Raw genomic sequence first — 13939 nt, 5'->3', positions numbered from 1 at the left:
GAACCGGACATAATGGGAATTGTAGAAACAAAATTAAAAGGCCCACTACCACCCAACAGTGTAGGACATGATGCATACAATTATTGGATTAGAAACAGAGAGAAAAAGCAAGGGGGTGGAGTTATGTTCCTGACTAAGAAGGATATAAACGTGAAAGGTGTCATATATGGAAAGAATACAGTAGAGATGATTATGATAGAAGTGGAAGACAGAGATAAGAAGAGCAGAAAATTTGTGATCAATTATGTGCCTCCGAAAACAGCCTCATGGGAGGAGGGTGAATATAAAAGTATGTTAGAGGACACAAAGATAGCATTAACTAAAATAATGGAAGACGGAGGAAGAATAGTTATGATGGGCGACTTTAATTGCAAAGAAATCTGCTGGGAAGAAATGACAGTAAAGAGTGGTGATGACTCATGGGGAAATGCTCTACTTGAGATGATTACTGACCATTCAATGACACAATGGATACAAGAGAACACTAGGTATAGAAATGAAGAAGAACCATCGAGGCTAGACTTAATAATTACATCTGAACCTAGAATAGTGGACAAGATTGAATATAAAACACCAATAGGTAAAAGTGACCACATATTGATTGAACTGGAACTTAATGAAGAAAAATATATCAAAAGAAATGAACAATATAGAAAAGGAAGAATGATGTATGAAAAAACAAACTTTGATAAAATAAGAGAATTCTTCCAACAAGAAAACTGGGAAGAAATATACAAAGAAGAAACATCAGTGGAAGAGAGATGGAACATTTTGACAAAAATTTACAAAAAAGGAGTGGAAAAGTATGTCCCAAGACAAAAACAAGAAAAAGAATATGTAAAATGCTGGTACAACAAAAAGTTGTAGGGAGTTAAAAGACAAAAGAGACAAAGCCTGGACCAGATGGAAAAAAGACAGAAGACCTGAAAAATGGAAAATATATACCAGTTATAGAAATGAATATGTACAAAAGTGCAGAGAGGAAAAAAGAAAATATGAAAAAGATGTTATAGAAAAGTGTAAAGATCAACCAAAACTATTCTACAGATTTGTAAACAATAAACTGAAAAACAAACAAGACTTGGAGAAATTAAGACAAGGAGGAGTTGAATACACTGAGGAAATGGAAATGGCAGAAATTATGAACAAACATTTTAAATCAGTGTTTACAAGGGAAAATATACAACCTGAAGAGATTGAGTGGAAAGAAAAAGTCCCCCCTATGGAAGAAATAGAAGTAACAAAGAATGAAATATTGACACACTTGGGTAATTTTGATGTCAGAAAATCGCATGGGCCAGATGAAATAGCAAACTGGATTCTGAAAGAATGCAGGAATGAACTGGCAGACAAAATACATAGCATAATAAGCAGTTCCTTAAAAGAAGGAAAAGTTCCAGAAGATTGGAAAAAAGCAAATATAGTACCTATATATAAAGGAGGAAATAAAGAAGAACCTACCAACTATAGACCAGTCTCTCTAACAAGTACAATAGCAAAAATTTGTGAAAGAATGATCAAAAGTAGATGGGTAAAATACTTGGAAAAAAACAACGTACTAAATCCAAGGCAATTTGGATTCAGACAAGGACGGTCATGTGTCACCAATTTAATATGTTTCTATTCAAGGCTAATAGATATAATACAAGAAAGAGATGGATGGGCTGATTGTGCATTTCTAGACCTAAAAAAAGCTTTTGACAAAGTACCACATAAGAAGTTGCTTAAGAAATTAGAATATGAAGGAGGAATACAAGGTAAATTGCTAAATTGGATGGAAGACTTTTTGCAAGAAAGAAAAATGAGAGTAGTGATAAGAGATCAGCACTCAAAATGGAATGAAGTAATAAGCGGTGTCCCGCAGGGAACAGTTCTGGCCCCAATAATGTTTGCTATATACATTAATGATATGGATGAAGGAATTGAAAGCTATATGAGCTTCTTTGCAGATGATGCAAAATTACTGAAAAGAGTGAAAACTGAAGAAGATTGTGAATCACTACAGAGAGATCTAAATAAAGTACAAGAATGGAGTAGGAAGTGGGAGATGGAGTTCAATACAAAAAAGTGTAGTATAATGGAATTTGGAAAAAGCAAAAACAGAATAACAGGATCATATAATTTGGGAGAAGAAGGAATAAAAAAAGTAGAAAATGAGAAGGACCTGGGAGTCATTGTTATGAATAATATGTCACCTGAGAAACATATAAATAAGATTTTTGGAGAAACTTATAATTTAATAAGAACAATCAAAGTGGCATTTACATACCTGGATGAAGAAATGGTGAGGAAAATCCTAATCACCCTGATAAGACCAAGATTGGAATATGCAGTAACGATATGGTCACCAAGTACAAAAAAATGTATAAAAAAACTTGAAAGAATACAAAGAGCAATCACAAAACTGGCACCAACACTCTCAAAACTATCATATGAAGAGAGACTACAAAAACTTAAACTACAGACACTAGAGCAAAGAAGAGAGAGAGGAGATTTGATAGCTATTTACAGAATCATGAAAGGCATAGAAATTACTGATAGAGAGAATCTGATAAAATGGGATGACAGAAATACAAGAGGACACGGAAAGAAAATAAAAAAAAGACAGCTATAGAAGAGATTTGAAAAAGAACAGCTTTCCACACAGAGTAATAGACAGTTGGAACAAGTTAGATGAGAAAGTGGTGTGTGCAAAAACAATACATGAATTTAAAAATAGTTTAGATAAAATGAGATATGAAGACGGGACCCCACGAGCATAGCTCCCCTTCCCGTAAAATACAACTAGGTAAATACAACTAGGTAAATACACACACACACACACACACACACACACACACACACACACACACACACACACACACACACACACACACACACACACACACACACACACACACACACACACACACACACACACACACACAAGCATCCATCATCCACCAATGATGTAAATCACTAGGCCATCCATCCTTGAAATATGCCGCTCCCATAACTAACAATGTCATTGTGAAAAAGGTACATTAGCGAGTCACAAATCGCTCACGTCATGCGTACATTTATATTTAGGTTCATATCTATCATGGAATACCCTGTATTTATATTCCTCGGAAAAACGAGAAGAGTTTTTATTGAATTTTTTCATTTTAATCCCGAATTAGGTTCATGGGTACGTGGACCTGCTCCTGCGGTTCGATCTGAAGAAGCTTGGGACTCGAGTTTACGTCGCCAAAGAGTCGGCCATTTCCTCTCTTGTAGTCGTCCATCTCTCCGACATCAAGGTGAGTTTGAGGTAACGTCTAGGTGGAGGACCTGACGTCTAAGTCGGGGATCTAAGATTAACATTTAGGTTGAAAAAGGGAAATAGGCAAGAATTGGTTCACCAACAGAGTGATTAAAGAATGGAATAGACTTCATAACCAAGTAGTGAATGTTGAAGCAATTGGTTGTTTTAAGAAGAGATTAGATAACTTTATGGATAAAGACGACAGGTGGTAATGAACATGGAACTGGCAAGTGTAGGTCTTATGGTCTCTTGAAGTCCAACCCCCCCACCCCCCAATCTCAAGGTGGGGGAATATAACGTTGACAGTTTCCAAGGTTAGTGTACAGTGGTTGACTAATAAGAGAAACTCGTATTCAAGACGTTTATCAGGCGTTTGAAGGTCACTTGCCCTCTTCACTCTGCGATACTTAGATAAGAAAAAATTTATCTAGTTTTTCCCAGACCTCGCTATCGCCGAGGAAATGACGTCACAATATGCAATACTGTCATTACAAGTACTGGCGTAATTTTATTCAGAAGTAGAGAATTTAGAAATAACGTTAAACAACTTTCTTGTTTGGGGATTGAAGGTACTAAGTTGATTTCGACGAATAGGAAAACGAAATTCAACACAACTCTGAACAAATTGATCTCGTATTTAAAGACTTAACATAGTCTTTTTCGACCAAAGCGTTTCCATTTTTGTGTGTTTAAACATTTTTGTGTAACATTGGCTAAGCTACGACAAATCAAAATAAGGATTATTGTACACAAGAGGGATTCAGTGTCATACGATCAATTTACTAATGCAGAATTGCTTCATCCAATTTCTAAGTTAGAACAGGTCATTCCACTTTGAAAAAAAAAAAAGATTACATCATGTACGTTCTTCCATTATGCACTTCTTGTAATTGTGTCTTATTTCATTTTTTCCGAAGTAAACTGATGTCTTATCATTTAGACCTTGAACTCATCTTTGAAGTAACATTTTGATTTAACCTTAAACTTATTTTTACTTTAGAAATAAAACCGCAAAGTAAATCTATAACTGTCTAACGAAATTATAGAGAAATCGACAAAATTATATTTGAATAACCAGTGACAAAAAAAGTCAGTAACATTTTAATTTAACCTTAAACTTTTTTTTTCTTTAGAAATAAAACCGCAAAGTCTAACAAAATGATAAAGACATCAACAAAATTATATTTGAATAACCAGTGACAAAAAAAAATGTCACCATTATACTATATATGTCAACAAATCGATGATGGCGATATGACGTCAGGACGGTTTCCAACCCTTGGCCATGTTTTTCCTTGAGGAAGAGGCAGACGTTCGAGAGTTGGCCCTCCTGATGGGGACAGCCCCTGACCTCGACTGGAACAAGAAAGTCCTCCTCTTTGCCAGCCCGCCCTACGTCAGGAGCACGGTAAGTTGGGGAGAACTTAGCAACTTTGCTATTCTTCCGGCAAGATTTATTTTTAACTTCTTAAATAGCACAGAATATGTAAAGTATGTAATTAGTTTAGAAGAAATGAAAGTTCCCTTACTGCTGAGGCTGGTAAGCAGAAACAAGAGATATATAGACATACCTACATCATGGGAAAGATCATATCTACATCATGGGAAAGATCAATTAAATGAAATACCTTTGTGCTGTCCAATATAGCAGCCAACACAACTTCAAAAGTAAACGACTGATTTGGAATTTTACAATTTGATTGTTTAAGTTACGACAAAAAGAATATCATTGAATAAAAGGTAATTTGCTAAGCTGGTTTAGAAACTAGTTGAACAATCGTCAAGAGCGAGTTGTTTTGAATGGCAAAACTTCTAACTTGAAAAAGGTTAGAGTGGAGTTCCTCAGGGCTCTGTTATAGGACAACATCTGTTCACAATATATATTATTGGCATTCATTGCAGTCTTGAATCTATTGTCTCTAAATACACGAGGGATATCAAACTGTTCCGAATAGCAAATGACCGCTCAAATTAACTGAATGTTCAAGGAAATTTAGGGAAACTGGAGTAATGGTCATAAAAGCAGTTAATAAAATTTAATCTAAAAGTAATTCTATTGATATAGATAAGTATGACCAGAAATTATCTGAAAAAACAGAAACAAAGAAGAAAATGAAAATAATCTTGATATGATTATCAGTAATGACATTGATATATCTAAGCATTATATTTCTATCTCAGAAAAAGCAAACAGGATACTGGGATAGGTAGCATAATATTTTTGTTCCAAAAGTCCAGTTGTCAAGTTGTCATCAGCAAATTATATAGATCACTGGTCCGTCCATACTTGGAATATACAGTTCCTATTTGGTCCGCAAATCTCGTTTAAGACGATTGGGAAGAGTGCAGTGGCAATCTACAAAACTAATATCGTATATAAGAAACAAAGCATACGAAAACAGCTTAAAACACCTTACCCTATCTTGTGAAAAAAATTAAGAATCAGTGGGGACTTCATACAAATTTTTAAACTTTAAAGAAAATTTATGATATCGAAATTGAAAACGTTTGTGTACTAATTATTACCAGGGAGAAAAATAACGGCTTTAAGATATTAGGGCATATATTTAACCTAAACATATATAGAAACAATTTTGCCAGTCGTGTCGTCAATGAATGAAATGAGTTTCCCGCCAAGGCAATTGAGGGAATACAGTACGTAGTTTTGATACACATTTAGATAAACAAAATTTAGATATTTTCTCTAATCTTGTTATGGACCTAAAGGTCTTCTGTCGAAATGTTATATCAGTGCAACCCATTACCCTTGTGTCTCATTGAAATAGCCACCAGGAACGGAAGTGGGGCAACTCATTAAATCCAATAAATGATTAATCGATTGAGTGATTATTTCAGTGGCTGAAAATGGTGACATCGGGTCACCTCCCCGTCCGGGTGTCACCCTGCCTCAACATTCCTCCGGCTCATGTCTACGTTCTCGATCCGGATAAAATTCCAGAGATCCGGTAAGCATATATACATATAATTTCTAATCCTACTGATTTCTTATACCGGACAAACTTCGGGATATAACAGATCTGTCCGGTATCTCTATCGGATATAACGGATCCTCGGTTATAACGGATCTTCAGATATAACGACAGAACCGTCCCCATATCGTCCGTTATATCGAGGGGTTTACTGTATATATACATATATATATGTATATATACATATATATATGTATATATACATATATATATGTATATATACATATATATATGTATATGTATGTATGTATGTATGTATGTATATGAAGATGAGGGCAGGAAAATACGGGACTCTGAGAATGCCTTCATTGTCTGAACCGGTCGACTGAAGTTTTACATTCCCAATGAATAAAATTTCAAAGTCCCTTGGTTCCCTTCCACCGTCTTCCCATTCAAAATAATGTTGGCAGACAATTTAGTCTATGATTAACATTAGATAGAATCTAGCATTTACCTACTCCTTTCTTAAGGAAAATGCATCTGATCTAAAAAAAATCATGTTTTCAGCGTTCCAGAAGGAATGAAGCTTGGTTCTCTCAGTAGCCATCACATCCCTACTATCCAGGACATGTGGAAGACCAGCCATACCGAAGGACCTGAAATGTTCAAGGTCCTTATCACCGAACTCCCAACAGCGGCCATTTTCCTCGACGACGTGGACAACTCTGGCGACAGCACCGACACCGACAACAGCGCCTCCCCGATCACAGACAGGGTCGTGGCCTGGGCTCATCTTTACAAGCACGGGGCTATGGGCAATACCTTCACTCTGCCTATGTTTAGGCGGAGAGGACTAGCTTCCATAGTCACCATCGCCCTTGCCCGGAAGGTAATGTCTTTGGACCATCCTGCCTACGTCATCATCCGCGACGGGAATCACATTTCTCAGGCTCTGCATGAAAAAATTGGGTTCAAGAAAACTTGTCCTGTGCAGTGGCTCGGGCTCGCTAAGCTCGGTTCCTGAAGAAAACGGAGACTTGAGTACGTAAGACAGAATGAGCGGAAGGGTGGTGAGGTAAACGCCAAAAACGGTTGGGTTTTTATTACTGACGTTTCATCCTAGAAGGACTTCTTCAGTGTCCTTCTAGGACGAGACGTCAGCAATAAAACTCCAACCGTTTTTGGCGTTTACCTCACCACCATTCCACTCAAAACATAATGTTGGGAAAAAGTATGGACTGATAAACTGGATACTGTGACTTTTCATACCACTGGCGCCCTCAACTCAGTAATGCCGGGCGATTAGATTCAGGTAATGGATAGAAAAAGGAAGAAGTAGGTCCTCCATCTTATCTCGAGCCTAATTCTCAAATGAATGAAATCGCTTGCTGTTTGGAAAAAAATGAAAATGATATACGGTGTTGTGCTTTGTAGTCCTGCTGCCAGACGCCTTTATTCACCTGTGGTGACCACTGACTAAAGGGCTGTTTCATGAGTCAAGATTTTTTGGTCAGGAAAGACAAGTTGTGTGGACAGAACTTTCTTACGTTATCCAGAAATGTGATATGATATGATATGATATGATATGATATGATATATATATATATATATATATACATATATATATATATATATATATATATATATATCTACACTTTAAACCCATTATCGGAGAATAATATCAGAAGTTCAGGAAATCTGTATATTTCGACTACTATCTGTAGTCCTCTTCAGCAGAATGGTCACAAGGAGATAGAGTACAGGTATAAATGAGGTAGTGATGAGTGCAGAAAAGAGGACGGGGTAAAGTGTACTCCTCACTACCTCATTTATACTTGTACTCTATCTTCTTGTAACCATTCTGCTGAAGAGGACTACAGATAGTAGTCGAAATATACAGTTTTCCTGTACTTCTGATATTATTTCTCCGATAGTGGGTTTAAAGTGTACATTTACAAATGTGTTATAACATTATAGTTTCCCATATATATATATATATATATATATATATATATATATATATATATGTATATATATGTATATATACAATATATACGTATATATATATATATATATATATAGATATATATATATATATATATATATATATATATACATATATATATATGTGTGTGTGTGTATATATATATATATATATATAAATTGTTGAGACATTTTGACAAGTTGACGTAAGTGGGATTAGGAAACATAGGCGTCTTAGTCTGAGTTTATTCCTGACTAGTTTCGCAGGTGTTTCCGTACTTGTCGCCAACTCTGGCAACGCGGGGAGGTAGTGAGGTCTCCCTCATGTATGAATGCCCACAACCCTTTTTGTATGCCATTCCTTTGAGAAAGTATACCTACGAAACTAGCCAGGAATAAACACAAACTAATACTCCTGTGTCTCCTATTCTCACTTACGCCATATATATATATATATATATATATATATATATATATATATATATATATATATATAGAAATATATACATATATATATATATATATTTATATATATATATATACATATATATATATACATATATATATGTGTGTGTGTGTTTACATATATATGTATATATACATATATATATGTATATATATATATATATAAATATATATATACAATGTATATATATGGTGTATGTGTGTGTGTGTGTGTGTGTGTTTCTATGAATTGTCAGCCGTTTGTAATATACAATTAAAATGGTTTACAATGGCAAATGTTTCCGACGTCAAACCTCTCAGTCCGTGAAAAATATATTAATTATAATGATAGCAATTACTATAATAAAGATGTAAACAAATATATCTATTATATGTTAATCACTCTAATCCTATGGCGCCCTGTTTAGATTTTGTTGTGGCAAATGCTAGAGGAGTGGAAACGGGTCTTAAGGAATTGAAATCCTGTCCCTTCACCCATTATTGATCACATCATCACAGTAACACGGCTTATGAATTGCTGTTATCATCAAGGTGGGGAGCGATCTCAGGCCCAAGGTCGACCTCAAGTAATCGAGGTTGTTCCGAACGGTGACGTCACGTGGTAAGATGTTATGTGGGCTGGATGGGTTGGGAAGGAGGGCTACTGTAAAAATGCAATAATAATATTCGTCCTTCATTAATGAAGGCGACCATGATTTTCATGTCCAAATTCGTGGCATGCGCTTGACTTTGAGAGTTGCGCAGTGTCGTCAGCCCCACCCTCTCGTCCCTACCTATCTTGATCCAGTGGCAAGACGGAGTCGAGACGACTGGTGATAGGTTAGGATGCAGTCGATTGTCAACGAAATTTACCGGCGAGTATGGTATGGGTTACTGCTACGGAACCGTTAAAACACATAAACCTGGTAATAATCTGCGGCCCAAAATCTCGCAAATCCTTGGACCGACGTACAAACTTGATAAGAAACTATGTACCGTCCTGACCCCCTACAAACCTACCACCAATCAACATCCGACTTCCTCGACATTCTTAAGACCAACTCTCCTAAAGGAAGAACCGCTTCTCTCGATGTTGAAGGGTTATACATAAACATTTCCGTAAATTCCACCATCAGTTACATCATCGACCGAGTAGACTGCAATGATTTTACACCAAACCTGGACATCCCAAACCCTACACTATGCGGACTACTCGAGCATTGCACAAAAGTAATCCCCTTAAATTGACCCCCCGGAAACAAGTACTACCAAATGGATGGTGTAGCAATGGGATCCCCCCTTGGAGTACTAATGGCAAATTTCTTCATGGGTTTCAGAAAAAAATTGATATCTACTGTCGATACATTGACGACATTTTTGTTAAGACCAAGAACAGTACTGACGTTGAAAAACTTTGATTTCTACTACAAGAAACCCTCTCGTTCACTATGAAAGACAGCTCTGATGAAGCGTGTCCTTCCTCGACCTCCTCGTGAAAGAAGTTAAATATTCTTTCAACGCAGAAGTGTTAAAGCCCACCAAGCCTACCAATCCTGGACACTACCTCAAAGGTTTAAGTGAGTGCCTTCACAAATATAAGGACTCCACCATAGGTGCCTACATTCGGAGATCACTCATCCGCTATAACACCTGAAAATAAGTACACAACGGAATTGAGCAGTCCACTCAAGTGTTCATCAACAATGGGTCCAGTGAGAAAGATATCAACTACCAGACCAAGAAGAAAATGTTTGGTGGGTAAAATGGTAATAACAATAACCAAAATAAAGGGAAAATCAAAATCTGCTATAAATCTACATTTTCATCAGTCCACAAAGAGGAAGAACGCACAATGAAACAAATTATCAAGAGGAACATCAAGCCTGTCAACCCAGAGAAAATACTTGATTTGGAGATCTATCATAAGACAAAGAAAACAAACCATTCCCTGTTTAAGAACAGCCCCCACCAAGACAGCAATGTACTTCAGAAGTCACATATCATCTCTAGGTTCAAAAATACTCGAGGGAACTGTGAAACACTCTCCTCCACCTATATTGGTATGACGACAATGAGGTAATCCCGTCGCCTTTAATATCACACCACACCAGGATCCCCCTCCCCCCCAAAAAAGAGGAGAAATGTCCTAGATAATACCGAGATTTTAGAAATATGTAAAAAAAAATAAAAAAATAGACACCTCCCAATCTTAGAAGCATTATATATCAGAGTTGAGCCCCTTGTACATCTCATCACGTTACTTTTATCCACATCTACCTTCAAATTTATCCTATCACATACCTTCCCAAACCACGTCACTAACTCCCTTAATCCCCCCTCTGACCCTGCCACAACCGCAGTGTCGTCAGCAAACAACAACTGGCTCACCTCCCACCTTTCTCCATTTTCTTTAACATCTCCAGTCCCCTCTCCATTACCTTCGCCTCTACCTCCAGCACCACCCCATCCATGTGAACATTGATCAGCCAATGCGACATGACAAAGCCCTGAAACAGTCCTACCTTTACCTCAAACTGCTCGCTCTCTCCATTTCCAATTTACAAAGGATTACAAAGGCGGAGCATGCCGACAGGAGACCTTTTGATCCATATCTAGGTCGGATGCGAAATTTTAACACAGACTCTACTACCCTTGTATAAACTCTTGACTGCCCTTAACAGCTTTCCCCTAATCCCATGTATCTTCAAAACCTCCCACAGTGCCTTCCTGTCTACCCTGTCGTAAGCCTTTTCCAAATTCATAAAGACCCCAAAAATATTTTTACTTGAATATATACATACATACATATATATATGTTTATATATATATATATATATTGATCTATATATATATATGTATATATATATATATATATATATATATATATATATACAGATATATATATATATATATATATATGATCATCTTTTCATTGATTTTTCTCTTCATTTCACGGTCTGATCTGGTCCGGTGACATTTGGGTACACCGGGGCCCGTCTGCGCGAAGCGGCCTGTGAGTCTATTATTGTTATTCTGATATGAAATCTGAAGAAGAACCGTGTTTGGATTATTTCTACATTGACGAGCTAATCGAAAAAACAGGCCGAAGAGATGATTCTCCCAGAATACGTCCTTCGTGTTGAAAACAAAGATGAGGATGTGTCGGATTTCATGAACGTTATGGAGGACTTCAAAACACATCAAGAAGAACTGAACACGAGGCTAAAGAAGAACCAAGAAGTGAACGAAAGGCTAAAAAAGAACCAAGAACATGTGAACGAAACTCTAAATGTGCTAAAGAAGATGATATTCAGCCTAAAGAGGCAGCGAGATGGCCATGACGCTGAAGAATATCCTGACGCAGGCACATACTCCAAAAAAGTTAAAGCATCGTGTTGTTGTCAGATAATAAAAAGCACATTGGTGTTTGTTGTTGTATTGTTTCTCATGTTTGATAGGCCGAAGCACCCGAAAACGAAGCGAATAGCGCCGCAGCCCAAACGCCCACGCGGTTACAGTAATGTCTAAGAAGAAAGGTCATATTCAAGTGTTGCAATACTCGATGATGAGGTTGGTAAGGAGGTGATGCATCAAGGTGCACGGACCTCAGTTGAGGTCTGCATCACTTCCTTGTCCATGCTTCGTAACAGGTTCTACTCCTTTTATCTCCTTTACGTGGGAAGTTAGCACCGGGTCCCCCGTCTCCTTTTCTTCTTCTTCTTCTTCTTCTTCTTCTTCTTCTTCCTTTTCTTCTTCTTCTTCTTCTTCTGACACGGAAACAAATATTACACACTGGCTTTAGTCAGAACATAAAGAAAAGTGACATCCTGTCGGAAGGGGTCAGTGAAATATTACAGAAGTCACTAGAGTCTGCAGTGATCTGGACTTTTCAATATACTGTGTATAAATCTGAGTTCCATAATAAACTGTTTTTGATGATCTGATTTGGCAAAACGTTGTCCTTTGCTTACACTGATTAACTAAAAATCTAAATGTGACGAAAAGGAATCAGGGTAATATTTTATCAAATTTTCAGAGTTAGGATCTTTTCCCTTAACTGAATACAGTCGTTAGACCACGACAATAAAATCGCAAAGTGCCCTCCTGATTTTTTTTTTAAATACGTCTAGGAGTAACGTAAAAAGGGAAAACTTATGGGAAAGATTTGAGGATCACTGGGCTCAGGAGTTAAGACGTGAACAGATCCAGTCCCGCATGCAAAGTGACATTGGGCAAATGATGAGATGTATGAATTCGTACATACATACATATATACATACATACATACGCACACACACACATACATACATACATACATACATACATACATACATACATACATACATACAGTACATACTTTCAAACACTAGACTCAGAGTAACAGAATTTACTACCGACGTTTCGAACACAGGGTTATACATTGTCAGCAAAAGGAATCAGTTAAATAGTGTACCGGTGTTCCCTGGGACAGGTCCCACCAGATAGAACAGAGTTGCAATTTTAACAGAATTTCACACTAGTAAAACTCCCCGACATGGAGAAAGGATTACAAAATTATATATAAGAGGCAAGAACATGCTGGTACCAAGATCCAAAAAGCTAATGATGACAGAATCTCACATCGGACAAAATCCCCTTTCCATGTTTCTGCCTATTATTCGCTCCTCTGTAGCTACAATACAAATGATAAAAAAAGTCCTGAATGACATGCAGAAATTAAGAGGTTTGCTAAAGTGTCATAACAATGGGACCACAGAAATAAAAGGAAGGAACGAAAAGAGCAAAAAGAACAAGAACCAAACATCACAAACCCGACACAATTACACTGTACTCTATAGCTGCAATACAAATAAAAACAACAAAACCAACACCAATTCTGAATGACACAAAGAAATTAATTACAGGATTTGTATAAAGTGTCCACCGAAATAAAAGAAGTGATAAAAAGAACAAAAAGGAACAAATATCGCAAACCCGAAAAAATATAACATTGCACTCTATAGCTACAGTACAAATCCAAATGAACAAAACAAACCAATTTTGAGACAAAGAAATTAATTACAAATTGCAAAGTGTCATAATTAATTACAAATTACAAAGTGTCATAAAATGGAAGCACGGGGTAGAGGATGTTCACAAGCCCACCAATACGCTACATGGGGCTTTGACTAAGGTGAAAGACACGGAGGAGGAAAAGAACAAAACGGGAGTTGTTTATGACTTTGGTTGCGGCAATTTTGGTATTCGCTACATAGGAGAGACGGGTAAGAAATATTAGTATATTACACCAGAAATA

At 36.9% G+C, this 13939-nt stretch overlaps 1 protein-coding gene across 4 annotated transcripts in view; it reads left to right on the top strand.

Annotated features, from left to right (window-relative positions):
- LOC143031934 (uncharacterized) overlaps window positions 1-7832 on the top strand; it is a 14909-nt gene extending 7077 nt beyond the window's left edge. For 3 of the 4 annotated variants that reach the window (XM_076196325.1, XM_076196316.1, XM_076196333.1), the window contains exons 3-6: window positions 3162-3281; window positions 4551-4694; window positions 6143-6252; window positions 6784-7830. In XM_076196325.1, coding sequence (XP_076052440.1) covers window positions 3162-3281; window positions 4551-4694; window positions 6143-6252; window positions 6784-7240 — 831 coding nt within the window. In that variant the 3' untranslated portion in view covers window positions 7241-7830. Of the gene's footprint in view, window positions 1-3161; window positions 3282-4550; window positions 4695-6142; window positions 6253-6783 lie in introns of all 4 variants that reach the window. The other variant, XM_076196342.1, reaches the window with a different exon arrangement.
- The last annotated feature ends 6107 nt before the right edge of the window (window positions 7833-13939 follow it).

This window comes from Oratosquilla oratoria, chromosome 1 (genome assembly GCF_046742065.1).
Source record: "Oratosquilla oratoria isolate Oo_2021 chromosome 1, ASM4674206v1, whole genome shotgun sequence".
Taxonomy (NCBI): Eukaryota; Metazoa; Arthropoda; class Malacostraca; order Stomatopoda; family Squillidae; genus Oratosquilla; species Oratosquilla oratoria.
This window is presented reverse-complemented; position numbering and strand designations above follow the sequence as displayed.